A 19,549-nucleotide genomic window follows, 5' to 3' on the forward strand; every position below is an offset into this window, starting at 1 on the left:
TGCAAACCAGGCTGATCTCTGTCTGTGACTCCTCCTCCAAACTCCACAGAAGGAAAAGTGGGGGTCATTCCCAGAGTTCATGCTGATGCTGCGGTGCATACAGAGCCGTCCCAAAGGGGGGGGGGATGTAGGAAGACGAGCTTCCCATCCGCCGCTCGTCCTTTCATCCAATCAAACCAAAGAATTTCCTTGAAGTTTGGCTTCTGTTCTAGAAACGCTGTCAGGAACCTGCAAGTGACGGACACGTTAGCCCCCCCTGGTGGACGGATGTTTGGGTTATTTCTGATTCTTCCTCAAAGCCCAGAAGGTTGTTTGAGGACTGTTTCCATGACGACCAGGTAGAAGCTCAAAATGGAGAAAATACCGCCTTTTAGCGGAGAAAAACAGAAATGTGGAAAAGATTTGGATCAACCAAGCAGCTTTGGGATGGGGGGGAGGGGGGTATTAGGAGTTTTTCTCTCAGGAAAGGGCAATTAAAATAATTTTTTATGATCTGCTCATTCAAACATAATTGTTTATTATTGTATTTTAAATTTGACTTTTTTAATAAAACATTAATTTTAATATTTTAGTTTTTTCTTTATAAACGTTTGAATAAATACAGAACTTTTTAAAGATTCATAGCATGTATAAATGTTTTATTATTGTTTGTATTTATTATTTACTGATTCTCATGTCCTGTTGGACATATTTGTGTTTTTATTTTACTTTCTTCTGGTTAATTTGGTTTTGAAATCTTTTTCTTTGAATTGTTTCTAAAACGTTTTATCTTCTGGTCTGTTTGGAAATTCCAGTTTTTAAGGTGGATCGGTTGGGGGTTTATGGTGGTGGTGGGGGGTGTTCTGCAGTCGCTGCACATTCAACTTTTTCAGTGTGGATCCTGGACCAGAACCTGGACCAGAACATGGACCAGGATCAGGTTTTTAAAGCCACCTCTTCTGTGGTTTCTAGAGTCGGCCTAACAAACGTTTGATTCTCCGCTCGGTTCAAACTGGAGTCGCAAAAAGGCGTTAAGGATCGGATCTTTCACGAATCACACAGGGTGGGGCCACGCAAACGACACCGGGGTCAACACTCGGCGTCGCTGCTGCCATTGAGTGGCTCGGCGTGGGCGGGCCCTTCGGCGTGGGCGGGGTCGACTCCGTTAGAATGGATCTGATCCACTGTCCCAACGCTGTGAACGGAGAACACCAGTCAGCACAGATGCTGGAGAAATGGGCGTCGTCTGCAGACGTGGAGAATGACGGGCAGCACCTACAGCTCCGCCCCCTTTCCTGCACAGGCCTCACCTGCTGAAGCAGCCGTTGCTGACCGGAGACTCTGCAGCTTCTCTCTCAGACGTGGAGCTGCAGGACGTCCTCTGTCCGCCCGTGTCGGAGCTTTTCCTCCGGGCCACAGTGAGTCCGGGTCCTGAGGCCCGCCTCTCTGGACTGACCCGGGTCCCGGTGGTCTCTGCAGGACCACTCGGCCCCGCGGGGCTCTCTGCACTCTTCCCCGAGCTGCTGCTGGTGCGTCGTCCATTTAGGCTGTCGGAGGACGACACGTGGGTCATGTGACCCTCGTCTGCAAAAAGCGTGGAGACAGTTTGAATCAGACTAAGACTTAAGACTTTATCGATTCCACACGTGGGAATTTTGTTTGTTACCGTAGCAATAAAAGAAGAATAGTAGTCATAAGAGAAAATAGAATATAACAAACAAAAGAATGTAACATGAATGTAAACAAATAAGGTGGTGTCATTTAAAGAGCAAAGATGTGCAAAAGTTATCTGCTACCCTGATAACTTTTGCACATCTTTCCTTTTTGCACATTTTAGGAAACGTGTTGATCATCGTTATTTTGGATCCTTTCTAACATCAGACACTCCGATTGGACAAAGAAAGGGGCGGGGCTCCCTCCCTTTAAAATAAATACATGTTTACGGTGGAAAAACACTAAATGCATCTGAAACGTTGCAGCTAATGAGCCGATTAAAGCTCAGATGTTGGCAGGAATCCTAAACTTCTGCCTTTCCGTCTTTCTTTTCACGTCGTCATCAGATTCTGCAGAGCTGTAGCTGATGTTCCTGACGTCTCCTCCCTGTTTACAGACTTCATCGCTCATATTCGTGACGTCACCTCCGGACGCGGCCTCTCCCGCTTTGTTGCGTCGGCGTCTCAGGATGACCTCCAGCTCGCTGTCCTTCTTTCCTGGGGGGGACGGCCCCGAATCCTGGGAGCCTCTGCTGGGGCTCCTCTTCACCGTCTCCTGCAGAGACGCTCCCAGGATCAGGACATTCGGGACGTTTTTGACAAACGGGAGGCTGCAGGAAATAATGGGAGCATCCTTTTGAACTCACCAGAATTCCTTTCAGCTCCTCCATGGCGCTCTCCTGCTGCGTCTCCTCACAGGCTGGAGGCTGCAGGAAAAGGAGATCTTAACAAGTGTCTCCTCTCCAGAAGCTTGATCTTTTTTCCAGTGAAGCCTTTGGAAGGGTCACCTCCCCACCGCTTCAATGTACTCACCTTCACTGCCGTTCTCTGCAGCGGCACAGCGGAGACGCGTGGAGAGAGAAAGGAGAAGCGATCAGGAAAGGAGCGTCAGAAGGTTCCAGACCCCCCCCCCCCCCGTCCCAAAGACAGAAACTACACCAGACATGAAGCTGAAAAACCTGACAGGAAGCTAGCTGCACTGCTAAACAACCAAGCTAGCAGTAGAAACGGACCATGAGTTCTATCGCTAGAGACGCTACGCTAGCCTGATGTGGGAGAGACGCCATGTTGGACATGTCAGCAAACAACCATTTTAGCAGACAGTAAATGACCATAAAAGGCGATTTTAAAAAGAAAAATCTCTGATCATTACGAAAATAAGACCCAGGTGATGGTCTTTATGTTTTTGGACAAGATGCAACAGATGTCCAACCTTTCTATTAATAAACAATACATCATATTTTGTTACAATATATAATATATAATAAAAGCAGTGCAAACCTGATAAATGGTTGTGATTTTATGTAAATCTACACACAGACTAAGATTTAAAATTCAGCGGATCGTCCTCCAAAATAACTAAAGAAATTCGCTGGTCCTGCCAGAAAACGTGGAAATCTTGATAAGTCTAAAGCTAATATTGACTCTGAATAGACTGGATCAGTGTTTTTCAACCTCTTCTGAGCCACGGCACACTTTATCCTTGACAAAAATCCCGCGGCAAACCAGCATCCAAAACAATTAAAAAAGGAGAAACTCTATAGTCTGTATTGATGTTCAGTCCCTCCATGATCTCACGTACATTTTTGTGATAATTGTGGCAGAAAAGCTGGAAGTTGCAGCTGTTTTTTCTAAATGATGTAATAAAAGTTAAGTTAGTTTTTTGTAATGATTTTCATCTAAATTATTTGACATTTTAACCTGGCAGTTGTTTTTCCCTCCAGTTTATTAACATGTAATTTTATGTAACCTCGCAAAAAAACAACTATATACTCTTTCTAAATAGTGATTTATTTATTTTTTATATTTTTTTAAATATTAGTGCAAAGGCAACTTTAAGTATTTTAACACCATGATCACAATATGTTTGATAAAATTTACACAAACACTAACATATTTATGTTTTCTGTAGCTACACAAAAAGTGAACATGTTGAAGTTTTATTAGTTTTTCTTTTGTCTTAATCAAAGATGAAGTCTTTGAAAACTTTCATAGAATATTTTATTTCTTTTTAGATGATTAAATTGTTTCAGTTTAGTTGAACTGTGTCTGTTTCACCTTCATCCTGTTTCTTAAATGTTATTATCACTTCTTCTTAAGTTTAACATCTAAAATAATCCAGACGTTATTAGAAAAGTGTTTCAGTTAGAAAGATGACTTGGACCAAACTCTGGGATGTTTGGCTGTTAAGAAACAAAAACCTTGAAGGAGAACTAAACTGTTGACCTCTGACCTCTGATTTCATCAAGAAGATTGAAAAACTGGTTGATGTGTGTTTGTTGTGGTTTAAGACGTTTAACCCTTGTGCTATCTTAGATGACCCCCCCCTCCCATTGACATGTTCTCCCTACCATGACAAAGGTGGATAAAGGTGGAAAGATTTCATGTAATCCATGGACACCAGTGAAGATCACAAATCATTGAAGAAAAAAGGATCAGAGCTCTGTCTAGTGGGTCTAGACCAGTGTTTTTTAACCAGTGTGCCGCGGCACACTGCACACTAGTGTGCTGCGGCACACTAGTGTGCCGTGGGAGATGGTCAAGTGCGCCGTGGGAAATTGCCCTCATTCACTGATCTAAAAGCATTTCCCATCTCCAGGAAATCAGCTCTCTGTGTATCCCAACAGGCCCTGATAAAACACTGAGTAGTTAGGAATATAAAAGATCTTAAAATTACTTTTTCTTTGTGTTTATTTAATTCTATTAAAGACATTTTGATAAGAATCACGGTTTAGCTGCAGCTATAACTGTGTAAGGAAAAGTCCCGCCCCTTTAACTGTCTCCGCCAATCATTCTTGAAGGCTTAATCACATGTCATCAGTCTGACCAATCAGAAGTGGTTAAAGTCTTCACTTCCTTGTTCTGATTCTGCTCATAACTCAGTCAGTTCCAACAAGAATACCAGCTAAAGCTCGTCTTTAGCGGTGTAGCTTTCCACAGAATCTGGTGTCAGACCGTGGAACAAGTGTAGCACACTGGTTGAAAAACACTGATCTAGACCCACTAGACCAGTGTTTTTCAACCTTTATTGAGCCACAGCACACACCACAGCCACTGACAAAAATCCCGCGGCACACCAGCATCCAAAAAAAAAAAAAAAAGCAGAAATTCATGGTCTGTATTGATTGACAGTCCCCCCGCCGCAATCTCACGTGGATTTTTGTGATAATTGTGGCAGAAAAAGCAGGAAACTGCGGTTGTTTTTTTTCTAAGAGATGAACCACCTGAGCGACTTTATCAGCAGAATTAAGAACAAGGAAGTGAAGACTTTAACCACTTCTGATTGGTCAGACTGATGACGTTTGATTAAACCTCCAAGAATGATTGGTGGAGACAGTTAAAGGGGCGGGACTTTTCCAAAAACAGAGTCGAAGCTGCGGCTAAATCGGTACCGTCATTCTGATCAAAATGTCTTTAATAGAATCAAATAAACACAAAGAAAAAAGTATTTTACGATCTTTTAATATTCCTAACTACTCAGTGTTTGATCAGGGTTTGTTTGGATGAACACAGAGCTGAAATCCTGGAGATGGAAATGTTTTTACATCAGTGAATGGGTCATTTCCCACGGCACACCGTTTGAAAAGCACTGGACTAGATCCGCCTAAACGCCGACCGTTCTGAAGGCCCCCTCACCTTGGCGTCCTGACTCTTGACGGGCCTCAGCACCACGCCGTGTTTGATCCGCTCCATCATCTCGTTCACCGCCTTCACCTTCACCTCATCCACCCCCTCGGCAGCTGCACAGACAGAAAGCTGAAGGGACCTGCCCCCACCTGCGAGCCGACAGCGGCGGGCCGGGCTCTCACCTGGGGGGGCCTCCACCTTCACGGCCGCCTTGGAGCCTTTGGAGGACTTCCTCATGATGGCTATGAGGGAGCTGAGCAGAGAGGAGCGTCAGCACGGAGACACGCATGACAGCAGAGCTGACGGGGGGGTCGCCTCACCTGAGGGGGTTGCACCTGGACGGGGGAGGGGGCGGAGGAGGTGGGGGTGGGGGTGGAGGAGGTGGGGGCGGCTGTGGGATAGGTGCAGGGGGCGGGGCAACCTCAGGGGCTGGGGGAGAAGGGCAGGCGCCGGTTGCCGTGGCGATCTCGTGGTGGGTCTCTTGGAGCCGGAGAACTGCGGAGCAGAGGAGGCACAGATGAAGAACGTTGAGAACCTCAGACTTCAGGAGCGACGTTTTCTTTTGTCATTCATCCTTTTGTTGATTTTTAGCTAAAACCGTTTGACCTCAGCAGCAGAAACGTCCCACAAATATTCTTAATCCAGTTTTTTTCATTTCATAATGATATGATATTAAAACAAAAGTAAATTCAGAAGAAAACTATTCAGCAAACGTTAAAACACTAATAATAGAAAACAAAGGAATCTGAAAAAAGTCTAAAATAATCTCACCCGTGTCCTCCAGCTCCCGGTTCTTCTTCTCCGCCTCCTCCAGCTGTCCCTCCACCTCCTTCTTCTCCTCCTCCAGCATCTCCAGCTGCCTCTGCAGAGCCTCCAGCTGCTCCTTCACGCAGCTCTGCTCCAGTTGGGCCTCCAGGTTCTGGACCTGCACGGTTGGGACCGCATCAGCCGTCTTTGTGATGAAGGTCCCCGCAGACCGTCTGAAAACCTTCAGGTCTCACCTTTTGCTGATGCTGCAGGCGCTCCTCCTCCAGGGTTTTGGTGACGGCGGCGACGTCCTCTAGAGCTTTGAGCAGCTGAATGCTGGGCTCAGTGCTCTGCAGCAGGAGCATGCTCTGCCTGTTGGCCTCCTTCTGCTTAACCAGCATCTGCAGGAGGACGAGGAGGAACCTTTTGGACTAAGTCCAGCCATGATGACATCCTAAACCCTCAAACTCAATGGTTAAACACGGCGGTGGAGGCATAGTGGTGTGTGTTGCCTGGTCTCCTTACCTCGTGGGCGTAGGTCTCGGCCTGGACTCTGAGGTTCTGCTCCAGGTCCAGCTGCTCCTTTATGCCCTCGTACTCCTGAGCGACCATCAGGGAGACTGCAGACAGGAGGACGATCAGGAGGAGTTCCAGCTGCTCCTCAGAGCTCCTGCTGCAGCTCACCTCTGTTAAACCTCTTGATGTTTCTGCTCTGCTGCTCCACCGTTTCACGGAGCTGCTTCACCTCCGCCTGGTCCTTCTCCGCCTGCCGACAGAAGAGGTCAGGAGGTCAAGGCTGTGGGTCAAGCTAGCAGCTCTCGGACCTGCAGCTCCTCACCTGTGAGCTCAGCTCCTCTATCCTCTGCTGCTGCTCGTGGACCTGACAGAGGAGGCTCTTCTTCTCCTCCAACAGGCTGCTCACCGTCTCCCTCAGCTCTGCCAAACCAAGCATCTGGACCTTTACGATTGGGACTTCGGCCACCTTCATGACACTGCTGCATGAAGCTGATGAAGCCTCATGAAGCTTCAGCAGATTCATGACGTTTGTGAAGCGTCATGAAGCTACTGAAGCCTCCCAAGCAGAAACTGCTTCAAGAGAGAGCAAACAAACTCTACAAATGGGATTCTGGGTAATTTAAGAACAGTCCCACCGCTGGCGCTCCAACAGAACGTCTGGTTAGTTTTTCCTCTTCTTGCCGGGTTGAGAAAAGCCTGCAGAGTTGGAGAGGATCTCTGCAGACATGATAATTCTGATCCTGCAGTTCAGACCAACGGAGATTTTGATGAAGGACGGCATGAAGCTGTTAAACCACCTCCCACCTGCTGCTGGTTACATTATCGAATTACATAAGTGCCAAAAATTGAAAGGGCGTAAAGACAACTAAGCGGGCGTATTTAGAAACTGAGTGAGTGAACCTTAAAACTGTGATGGCGCAATTCTAACCAAGCGACCCCGTATTTTACAACTGAACGGCTGAAATCCTAACTGAGCAGTGATTCTGCTCGGTCAGTTCTCCTTTGCGCCCTCACCTGGATTTACGCTCAGTGATAAGGGGGCGTTTTTGTCACTTGGGGGCGGTATTCAGGGGCGTTTTTGTCACTTGGGGGCAGGAACCTTTCTGGTTGATCTGATTGGCTGAAATTTGCATGCCAAGTAGCGGGGCGGGACTTTAATTTTGGGGCTTTAATAGAAATCGAACGGCGGCTGTAACGTGGCTTAAAAGCATTAAAACGGTAACAAATGCAGTGAATTTTACATGAGAAAAAATGACAGCACAGAAAAACCCGCTGCACTTTCTTACCTTAGTTTTGGGTCGTTGGTTAATGTTTTAATCCACGTTACATCCGCGTTTTTTTTCCTATGATTGCCTCTAACGGGGGGGACAAACAAGTTTGACACAAAGAGCTGACATCTCTAACTCTGATAGTCAGAGAGCCACACCACACACTGACCTGCCAGACAGACACATAATTACAGTCATGTTATTTCCCATAACCCCTCCTCTCCTCTCCTTACAACAGCACTGGATTAAACGGCGCCGTTTCAGTTTTGAGTGTTTTTTCTGTATTTAACGTTAACACACATACCGGTGAAACGTGCACGCTGGTGTGTTTAAAAAAGGCAGCGAGCGCAAAACTGAGTTGGTTGTGATTTATTTTTTCAGTCATCAATCAGCATTTCTAATCCATCAAAGTCCTCATCTTCTGCATCTGGAACAGCTGGACTACATTTCTATCAAACACGCCGGCTTCCCTTTCCTCATCAGAGTCCGTCTCTTTGCTATGCGGCTCCAAAGAACAGTGAAAGCAGACACCTCAGGCCAAGTTTAAGTCCTGCAGTCCCAAAGTGTGGCGTAACTCGCCCGTTGCTGCGTCCCGGTAAGGGGGGAGGATGGACAGCTTTTCACGGTCATCTGCTGGAAGTAGCAGCGCTGACCCTCCAGTCGATCTTCCAACACAGGTCTTTCCTTTTCCGCGGAAACTCAGCTGCTGCTGCGTCTTCTTGTCTTGTCGGAGTTGGTTTTCCAGCGTCCTCACTTGTGAACCATGGATTCATTATTTTAAATTCTCTGGCAGCTGAGGTTCGATAAGTTAGAAAGATCTCCACAGATTCAGTCTTCCTGCTTCAAAAACTCTTCTGATCAACGTTCAAATGTGTCAGCAAGTATCTCAATCCTTTCGTATTAACACAGAGAGTGAACCACAAGAAAAAAGATAATTTTTTTGTGCCTTTTAATCAGAATTGTTCGCTTTGAGCCGTGAATGCAGACATGCAGCAGCCGGCTGCCAAGGGACCGTCAACAAAGTGCAACCTCTGTGATCTGTGAAACACCACTGTGTAAAAATCAATAATCTTACAAAAAAAATCATAAAACTATTATCAAGCATGTTATTGTTACAATACATATTTTGTAGGAAATTCCATCTTTATTTTATCTTGTTTCATATACTTTTTCAAATTTTAATAGATATGAATCATGACTAAAGTTATCAGTAACTTGACATGACCTTATTGTCATACTAAAATAAAGAATGTCAGTAGTTCGCTTTGTTTATTTATAGGAATATTTTATAATTACAAACGGATCAGATTTGGTCAAAAATCCTGAATAGCTCTGAAGGTGCCAAAAAATTTTTTTTTTTGCAAAATCTTTATTTTAGTAGGAAAATAAGGTCATGATTAGTCAGTACAGGAGGTTTGGTGACAGAAGCTTTAGTATCTTCAGAGCTATTGAGCATTTATGTTATGATTCATATCTCTATTAAATTTTAAGAGCTATAAGAAATAAAATAGAGGTTGACTTTCTAACAAAATTTAGTATAATAAATAATAATGTAGCATGACTATGCTGACGAGTCTTCATTACCAGTTCATATAAATATAGACATTTATTCGCTTTTTAAAAGTTCACTGATTTTTACAGAATGGTGTTCCACAGAGGTTGCACTTTGTTGACGGTCCCTTGGCAGCCGGCTCGCTGCTCTGTTTACATTCACAGCTTGAAACGAACAATTCTGATTAAAAGGCAATAAAAACGAACTTTTTTCTGTAAAAATGCCTTTGTAGTTCACTCTCTGTGTTAATACAAAAGGATTGAGATACTTGCTGGCACATTTGAACGTTTATCAGAAGAGTTATTGAAGCAGGAAGTCCGAATCTGTGAAGATCTAATTTAACCGAACCACAGCTGCTCGTGTTCCTCCGCGTAGCTGATAGCTTGCAGTTTAAACTGTGCCTCATAATCGTGTCTCTTTGCATTTCCAGGGTTTCCAAAACGAAGTAGTTCTGCATTGTGCTCATATCTGCTCCTTTGTACTATGGGGGGGGGGGGGGGGTCTTCTTTCACGTCCTCTCCTCTCTCCGTACCGTCATCATGCTGTTCTCTCCTAGATCATCTTTACCGAAGTAACGCAATAACACATTAGGGCCGCTCTGTACATTTTGGAGAAAATGTAAGACTTTCGCCTTATGGTTGTGAAAGTAGTGAATATAGAAAATATGATAAAAGGCAGAGAGCTGCATGCAGCTCAAGAGCCGCCTGTTAACCCCCCCCCCGCACTGAAAAATGAAGGTCCTGCCCCTCTGCCTCGCCGATTAGCCATGCAAATTTCAGCCAATCAGATCAACCAGAAAGGTTCCTGCCCCAAAAGTGACAAAAACGCCCCCTTAACACTGAGCGTAAATCCACATGAGCGCGCAAAAAGGAATTGACCGCGCAAGATCACTTCAGGGTTAGAATTGCGCCTGCGCGGTTTTAAGGTTCACTCACTCAGTTCCTAAATACCAGGGCTCCAGACTGCGAGCAATTGGTCGCATTTTGCGACAAAAATTTGAGAGTGTGCGACTGAATTTTACATCCATTCGCACATGTGCGACCAGTAAATTTGCCTCCCCCACCCTCCGTATTTTTTATACATTAAACGTAGAAGGGGCACGTCAATGATCAATGAAATAATCAATGAGACGCGAGCGCACACGCACGCAGGCAGACACACACACTCACGCACATACTCATGAAACGCGAGCACACATTCGCGAAGCTGACCAACCAATCACAGTGGGGCATATGACTCTTGGGGGCGTGACAATGACAGGGTTTGAAAGCAGGAAACCTGACAGCCCCCTCCCTCCCCGGACCACATTAAGGAGTTCCTTACTTTCCTTTAGAACGTATCTTTTCGCTCGTAATTTTCTAAATGCATGCAGTCCGTGCTGAACTTTTCTCTGGGCCGCACAGAACCGGAGGAAGGTTTAGGTTTTGGTTACGGCGGCGCATCAAACGGGTTACGGCAGCACACCGCTCCCGTCCCGCGGGAGTCGGGTCAGCTGAGGAGAATAAATGTCCCACACCTACATGCGTGACAGCTAACGGGGCTTGAACTTTAAACACGCTCGAGCAAAAACAACATTAGTTTTAGACTCACTGAAAATACGTGGGGAAAATGCAACGATAGACGTGTTTGACATGAACCGGCGGCTCGCCTGGATCGTTGGGGAGACCAGGGGGGGGGGGGGGGGGGGGGGGGGGGGGGCTGTGAGATGAAAGCGAATCTGCAGCAAAACTGAAGGAGAACAGGAATTTGGAGTTGTCCTTAACATTCAATTTAGTTTTAATATTCCTATCCCCCTTAGTGTGATCTGTGTTATTTTATATTTTATGATTATTTTAATGTTTTGTGATGTATGTAGCCTTTTTTAATGAATTGGTATTTTAAATTATTTTAATTAATCACTCCACTACAAAAACCATCAGGACACATGTCCCATAATGCATTGTTTTGTAGTCTGTCTGTAGGGCAGCTTTCAGTCAGTTCAGTTTCCAGCTGTGTCCGGGTAGGTTTACCCCATGCTCTCACCCCTTTCTCGCGATATCGACAGTTGATGTTGGAGCAAAAACAAAAATATGTGTCACACACCAGGTGATCTGCGCAGCGTTGAGTTCACCTGGGTAATCTCAAACACACTTATTGTGCATCTTGGCTGCACCTATTTAGTGTCACAAAGATAAATTTCCATCAGTTTTCTTTACTATTTGTACTGTCATGACAGCGATGGTGCTGTCAGTTTACCTTCTTGTTGCATTTTCAAAAGTGAAGAATAAAATGTGACACTGAATGAGAAACAGCACATTGTAATTTCTGCATCTATTATTAAAGTATTTATTAGTAATACAGTGGAAATTAGTAGATTTGGTTAGAATGTTGATTTACGGTATGCGCCCCTAAATTTTCTGGTTGTGCCCCTAAAATTTTCAGTTAGGGGCCACAGTGCTCCTAGTGAAAAAAGTTAGTCTGGAGCCCTGAATACGCCCGCTTAGTTGTCTTTACGCCCTTTCAGTTTATGGCAGAAACGTAATTCCATATTACATGTTCACATGAAACCAGCAGCAGGAGGATCTCAGGAGTTCAGAGATGTGATGTGTTCAGGAGGAGGAGGAGGAGGATGACGGAGAGGTTCTGCTGGTGACGTTCTGAGGCGTTCCTCCCACCTTTGACCTGCTGCTGGCATTGTGAGAAGGGGTCCGGACCGCCGTCGGCCGCCTCGGCGTCTCCGTCCGTCTGGAGGGCGATGCAGTCGGAGATGCTGGGAAGCAGCTCGTCCAAACACGGCCGGGACGACAGGCTCAGATACTTCAGCTTCCTGTTCTCGCAGCTGAGCTGGAGGGGACGCAGAGAGACACATCATGCTCCTAAATGCCCCGTGGGGTATTAGAGGCTGAACCTCCACCGGACCCGAACCTCCGGCAGAAACTTTCTTCTCCCTCAGATGGTCTCAGAAAAGCTGCTTTACTAATGTAAGACCCTCACAAAAGAAACCTTCCTCAAAATCTGAACGATCTCGTCTTCAAGTGACACAAAGAAAATTCCCAGAATGCATTTGGTGGATCCTGACTGGATAACTACGGTTCCTTATTCGTTCCTGAATTTGTCTAAAAGCCTCCAGACAATCCACCTTCTGAGTCCGGCTCCACTGAACTGTTGGAGGGGGCCGTTCCTCTCCACGCTCGTCCAGGGAATTGTGGGAAATGAAGTCATCAGATTTGCTGCTTTTACAACAGAAATCTGATCATTTTAGCTCATTTATCACATGAATATTTATGACAGAACTTTAGTCTCTGATTCTGAGCGGATCACACAGACATTCGGTTCCTCCCTGCAGTCTTCCTGCTCTTTGTCAGATGATCACGCTAATCTCACACGGTGGATTACTGAGCGTGTGCGAGACACACACCTTAGTGGCGAGGGCCTCCGCATTCTCCCGACACGACTTCTCGACCTCCAGCTGAGTCTGCAGGACGCTCACCTCCTCGATCACCATCTGGGACACTGGAAGAGGAGACGCACATGCACACACATGCACACACACACATGCACACACGACCATTAAAGTCTCAAACTTTAATGTTCTTAAATGGGAATTTCTGTTTAAAAATGCAACAAGCTGACTGAGGTTAGACTAAAATCAGACAGAGCAGCTGAACAGAGACGATCAACCTTTGTGAACTTTTGGGATAAATGTGTTCACAGGTCAAATCTTGTGGCCCCGCCCAGCTTCTTTTCTAGCAAATACGATCTTTTTAAAAAAGCATTTTTTCGTCTGCTCCTGATTCACAATGATTTGAATAAAGAATGACACAGAAATGGAATTTAAGCTTTGTTTTCATCAGAAATGTCCATCAGAAAAAAGGTGTTAAAAACAAATTCCTGTGGCATTTTCCATGGGTCTTCAAAATGATGGGAAAAAGGCAAACAAAGCTGCATCCAAACCACACGCTCTGCAACCTCATCAAGAAGACGGTTTGTGGAGGACGTCAGCGGACAGTGGAGGAGAACCTCCACAGAGAACCTCAAGCGTACTTTGGGAGTTCTTCCTCCTTGAAGAGAATTTTTTTTTCCAGTTCAGGACTCGGCATCATCTCTGCAGGAACCTCATCCTGGAGAACTTCTTCTGCTTTTTGCTGAGTCATTTCTACCCGTTCCTGTCCCTCAGTATGAAAACCAAAGCTCTGCAGACGACTTTCACGCTCTAAATAGCAAAATGTCTGCAGGGATTTTTGTGTTTTTAAGACGATAAAACTGTTTAAAAGGAAGACGTGAAAACATCCCATGCTTGCTGCCAGCTCCGTCCGCCACTCAACGATCGGTCTTTGGAGGTCAGCTCCTCCTCCGTCCCTCTAAAATGACCCAGATATGGAGACACTGACGCTGATGAAGGAGCTCCAAGACTCCTCCTCCTCCTCCTGTGGTTTTGAGCAGACCTCATCCATTCTCTGCAGGTTTTTAAACCGACCAGGTGAGTCAAACAGACTACAGACATGTCAGGATCTAATGCCCTTTGACCCCCAACACACCACATCATGTAACAGGCTTTTATTCTGAAACATCTGCAGCAGGAAGAGACTGAATTCTCCTGCTGATGTTGGAACTGAGGGTCAGAGTCTCTGAACGTCCTCCTGCTGCTTCCTCGATTCTGAACTCTGCTGATGTGTTTGTTGTTTTCCAGCAAATACAGAGGCTCGTCTTCTTTGATCTTCCTCTTCTATCTGACTTTTCCTGGATAACAAAGGTCAGGCAGGTTTTACTAGAAAGGATTTCAGCGGCATTTCGACAGCAGACGAGCTCAGAGACAGATGAGGAAGAATGAGGAGGAGGAGAAGGTCTGAAAGGGCCTTTGGATCTATTTTTTACGTTTACGGTTGAGCAAACCCTGGTGGTCGCCATCAGAACTGCACATTTGCCCTTTGACCTTGAAGCAGGGTAGCGACCGTCTGCAGCTGCACGTACGGATCAGGAAACGGAAACGCATAGATGTTTCTGTTCCTGACCGGCGTGCCGCCGTGCCGCCTAAAATACGACACAAATATCTGAGGAGATGAGGAAGTTTAAACTCATCTTCCAGAATCACGTTTCTAACCAGATATTTGCATTTCTATATCATCTATTTCTATGCTCATTGTCTTCCTTTACAACTTTGTGAAACCCTTAAATTATTCTACTACAGTTTTATTTTATGGCACAAAGAAAACATTTGATTTTTCAACCTATTGAACTCTTTTGCTGACGTTTGCATGAAGCTCTTCTAAAACGCCACGTCTGTCAGAATTCACTCACTCTATCCAGTGTCCCCAACATTTCCCAGAATTCTCTGCAAAAACCTAGTGTGCATCTATGCTCTCTTGATTGGTCAATATAGACCACAATGCATTGCCTGTGGGGTGAAACGTGTGAATCATCAGAACATTCATAAAGTGGCTTTTTACTTCCTGAATGGCGTTTGGCGTTCCAAAGCAGAGCAGTGAGCGCGTCAGAACCGGGTCAAAGTCCAGGACACGGCGGTTCTGTTTGGGGTTTTGGAGCTGGAGGAGGTTCAGATGCATCTTCTCTCTGCTGAACGTCCACCCAGAGTCTTCCTCGTTCAAAGTTACAAAAGCTGACTCCCCCCCCAACGTTCTTCTGAATAATTCATGGGGGAGAGTTGAATCATTCATGGAAATAACACGACAAGAGTGACTGCTGTTCCCTCTGGGGGGAGGGGGATGAATAAATGAGGAGGAGGAGGATCGGCCTCTCTGCTGGCGCCGGAGACGCCTGAACCGACCGACCGTCACTCAAACCGTCTCTGCTTCGCCGTCCATCGCCGCTCCTGAACGCTCGGGTTTAGCGTAACTCTACACCTGTGCCATGGAACGAGGCGCACCACAGCCTCCTCTGTCCCACAATGCATCTGTGGTAACACGACCTGGGCAGACGCAAAGCCCCTCTCAGGTTCATCGACTCATCTGGAGTTTTGGAAGCTGAGACTCTGACGAAGCAGCAGGTGAGAAAATTAGACAGAAGGCCGAACCAGGAGTCCAGACACGCCCCCAACGCCACAGTCTGGAAACGTCAGGTTTCCCGTCAACGAAGATCCTTCAAAGTGGAGGAACTTCCTGCTGACCAACCCGCTGGCCGCTCCAACATTTTAGAATCAAAGTACCCAGAGAAACCGGCGGTCGTCAGGAGCTTCAGGTGTTTCCTGGAGCGGATTCCTCCTCTGACGTCAGACGTTCAGCTTCTCAAACGCATTTCCTCCCGTTTGGATCAAATCCGCTTCAGAGTGATCGAAACGGGAACGTCTGTGTTTCAGGACGCCACTCGGAGACGCCGTTAGAGGAGCGCTCAGGGCGGAGCACCGATGGACCTGCTCCTGCCGGAGGAAGCGGTCTGGATCTGAAGTTCAGCTCCTCCAAAACCTGCCGTTTCCATAGAAACGCCTCCCTGCTCTCCCACACAACACAGAGATGGAGTTGAGGAGGCAAGGTGGGGGAGGAAATGGGGGTGTCAGCTGTCAGATGGATGGGAGGAGGAGGAGGTAAAGAAGGTCTCACCTTTTCCCAGGTGGACAGTTTAGGCACATCTACAGGAGCATGAAGGTCTGAGTGACCACGAGGAGGTCAGCAGTGAGACCAATACGGTTCACAGAGGTCACAGAGGTCACAGAGCCTCAAAGCTCTTCTGGTCACACTGACAGCTGAGGTCACACAACACAGCAGTTCATGAGAATCCAGACTGAACCAGCATGACTCAGCATTATTCTGCATTCAGTATTGTTAAGAATTTTTCAGAATCATTCTCTGTTATTCTGGAATATTCAGAGTAATTATTCAGCATTTTTCTGAATATTTTCATATTATTTGTCGCTGTGAAGAACTATTGAGCATCATCAAGAATGATTCTATTGGTGAGTAACAGTCAGCATTGTGTCTCATTTACGTTGTTCGTCACCTTTCTGAGGTTTTTATGCCCTTTTGGAATTATTCAGAAATATTCGGCGTCATTCTGCGTCCGGTCTCGGCGCTTTTCATCGATGACTCCAGTATTTTTCTTTCCGCTGACTTTTAGCTGCAGTCAGAACCGTTGAGCTTCATCAGTACAGGAGGTGAAATCTTTCTAAGTTCAGGTTCGGCCGCTCTCGGTGAACGTCTGCTCAGCATACGTTCACGGCGGTCCTGTGGATCAGCGGACTCACCTCTCTTGATGTGCTTGAGCTGCCTGTGGGCCTCGTCTCTCTCCTCCGTCAGTCTGTTGCGCTGCAGAGAGACAGCAGGTCAAACTGTTACCGATGTTCACTGATACCCGCAGATACAGTTACAGCCATATGCTGGGGGGGAGGGGGGGGGGCGCCCACAGACCCGCCCACAGCGTCTCACGGACCTCCACCTGTGCACTCACCTGGTTCCTCCTGACCAACCGACACAGACAGGAGACCCAGCAAACCTGTGATAGGAGACCTGAACGCATCGAGCGTCTCCAGAGGGAATCGAACCATCAAACCGTCACTGTTTCTGCACAAGCAAGGAGCAGACGCTCTGGACCACAGGAGGCTTCAGTAAAGACGAGCAGATGAAGAGCAGGTGTCTCCTCTCCCTTCATGTCCTCCTCATGAGCTGTTCTGCAGAGAAAGCCCCGCCCACGACAGCCCCCCCCCAGCTGCTGACTCGGTCTAAGACTTACACGGGGGGGGCCCACGAGCCGCCGTCAGAACCCAGTTCCCACTTCACAACACGGATCCACGTGAGAGACAGAACTAGTTTTTATGGAATCTAGTCTGAACCTTTTTCAGAACCATTGGTCCAGAATTCAGGTGAGCTGCTGAAGAGGACTGAACCAAATCTACAGGTGGAGAGGGGGGGGGGGGGGTCACTGCCAAACACCTGAACCTGTTCACAGACATGACGCCATCATCTCATTTAAGAAGATCCAGTTTATTCAACTTAAGTTAAAAAAGAAAAACCCCGGCCCGACCTCCAAGCTCCTCCCACCAGCACCTGGTCCAGAGGAGTCTCTGAGGGTCAGACTGACCCGAACCCTCTTTTATGTTCCTCCCAGTCCTTCAAAATGAAACGCCATCCTTAACCCTTGTGCTATCTTAGGTGACCCCCCCCCCCTTCCATTGACGTGTTCTCCCTACCATGACAAAGGTGGATAAAGGTGGAAAGATTTCATGTAATCCATGGACACCAGTGAAGATCACAAATCATTGAAGAAAAAAGGTTCAGAGCACTGTCTAGTGGGTCTAGATGACCCAACTCCCAACGTTAAAGTGCCTAGGATAGCACAAGGGTTAAAGCGAGATCATCAAACTCCTTAAAAGACTCAGATTCATGTAAAAACCGAATCCTCGCACGTTGCCTCTGTTTTTGTTGGCAGCTCCAGAGGAGGTCATGGAGGGACCAGAGGAGCGGCCCGTTTCTGTCTGTGGGACAGAAGCGGAGCGACCGCGGTTCCTGCAGAACATCTGAACGATTCAGGAAGGATCCAGGTGAGGACAAGGTCTGCTTGGGTCCAAAACCGAGCTCCCAAATGACCCAAGCAGAGTCAGAAATTTCTCCATTTCTTTGTCTCTGGGTTTAAACACCAAATTTCCCATTACACACGAACGCATCTCCTGTCTTAGTCTAAAAATGAACGCTGTCTTTTATCATTGGAGGCTGGGGGAGCAGCAGATGAGCTCCGGAGCCTCCAGAACCGCCCTGATGGCGGGCGGCTGGGATGTGGGTCAGATGTGGCCCTCAGCGCCTGGCAGGCCCGGCTGGTGTTTCAGCGGCTGCAGATGCGCCGCATGTGAGTGGGGTGATTCATGGAGGGCATTAGGAGGGGCAGGTGCACAGAAACCACACAGATTTGGGTCACATGTGGGGTGGGGGCGGGGGTCTGTCAGCCACAATAAAGATGAGTCAGCATCACTGTGGGAAAAAGTCACTACTGTTCATTTATTTCTCTGACATCTGGATTCTAATCTGTGATTCAAAGAGACGTTTTGAGTCTGACCTGATTTAGTATTTAATAATTGATCGATTTCTGATCGATAATCCGCTTAAATCCCCGTTCGGCGGCAAACTGAATTTATAACTCACCAAAATCTTCTTTATGCTCATTTTTGTCTCTCTAAATAAAAAAATTTGGGGAAAAAAAGAGGAGAACCGACATTTATCGGATTTAAACGCGCGAGGATGGATTCAGGGAGGGGTCGGGCTCTTTGATGTCCTCGCGCAGATGCCGGCCGGCGGATGAAAGCGACCGGAACCGGCAGATCAATTAAAGCAGCCCGCAGGTTTCCGCCTGAACAGTGATAGACGCGGGAAGAGGGCACATGCGGGACGAACGCAGACTTCTCTGAGCTCCGTCACTCACCTCCGTTCGCGCCTCGTTCTCCCCGCATCCGTCCATGGATGAAGCTCGTGCCTCGTCTGGAATGAAGAGGTGAAATAATCCCGCAGATTAGGGCGACGGTCTTCTCATGGATGGAGCTGCATCTGAACGCAGCACATGTCTGGTTTCTGTCAGGTTTATGGGATGGAGGGGCGCTCGGTGCTGCTGCCGGTGGACATCCTCCTCCTCTTCATCCTCCTCCTCCTCTTTTCCCTGGCAGCATCCCCCTTCCCCCTCCCGGGATCAAAGCAAACATCTCAGAGCGCATGCTCGTAAAGTTTTTTTTAATCAAACAAATACGGTTATAAAAATGACGATACATTTTGATAATACATCTTTTTTAATCAAAGGTGGTAATAAAAATGATAATAAAATTTAATAATATTTTTTTTAATTTAAAGCTTCTAAAAACAAGATGCGTTCAAGTGCTCACGAAGAAAATTTTGGAAAGCAGTTTTACTATTTAGTTTAAATCTTTTTCCCACCAATTTACTGTTTATAAAAAGTTTAATGAACTTCGTCACTTTAAAATAAAGCAGTTTATGTCTTTAGGCAGACAAAAGTGAATAGAAATCCTTCGAATTCATCTTTTTCTCCCCCGTTAGCATGCTAACATGAGCGCTACTTCTTCTATGACTCAACCGAAGAATTAAGAGAAGCTGCTGCCACCCAGCGGCTGACGGCGCAACAGCCTCCAGGTCATAAAGTCAGTTTTTCTTTTTAAATGTTTGGGGATATTTACATTACACCTCTTAATATTAACCTTTTAAGTTTTATAACATGTTTTCATA

General features: G+C 46.4%; 1 protein-coding gene across 1 annotated transcript; it reads right to left on the reverse strand.

Moving 5' to 3' along the window:
* Positions 1–623: 623 nt before the first annotated feature.
* LOC101174274 (shootin-1) lies at positions 624–19,112 on the reverse strand. Its single transcript, XM_023959415.1, has 17 exons — positions 18,741–19,112; positions 16,576–16,636; positions 12,799–12,893; positions 12,056–12,224; positions 6,904–7,001; positions 6,750–6,831; positions 6,591–6,685; positions 6,320–6,466; positions 6,090–6,243; positions 5,639–5,813; positions 5,501–5,571; positions 5,328–5,431; positions 2,505–2,519; positions 2,339–2,398; positions 2,118–2,247; positions 1,290–1,563; positions 624–1,174 (listed from the first exon to the last, which is right to left on the reverse strand). The coding sequence occupies exons 1-17, from the start codon at positions 18,774–18,776 to the stop codon at positions 1,069–1,071; spliced, it is 1,872 nt and encodes a 623-aa protein (XP_023815183.1). The 5' UTR covers positions 18,777–19,112; the 3' UTR covers positions 624–1,068.
* Positions 19,113–19,549: the final 437 nt, after the last annotated feature.

This window comes from Oryzias latipes, chromosome 10 (assembly GCF_002234675.1).
Source record: "Oryzias latipes chromosome 10, ASM223467v1".
NCBI classification, from domain to species: domain Eukaryota; kingdom Metazoa; phylum Chordata; class Actinopteri; order Beloniformes; family Adrianichthyidae; genus Oryzias; species Oryzias latipes.

What these genes read in the sequence shown, in the direction of transcription:
- LOC101174274 (XM_023959415.1), bottom strand. Translation starts at nt 18,776, where the DNA reads ATGGACGGATGCGGGGAGAACGAGGCGCGAACGGAG. An exon ending in GCCTGCAGCATCAGCAAAAG is followed by an intron (nt 6,244 to 6,319) that starts GTGAGACCTGAA and finishes CCAACCGTGCAG; the next exon opens with GTCCAGAACCTGGAGGCCCA. An exon ending in AGCAACGGCTGCTTCAGCAG is followed by an intron (nt 1,175 to 1,289) that starts GTGAGGCCTGTG and finishes CTCCGTTCACAG; the next exon opens with CGTTGGGACAGTGGATCAGA.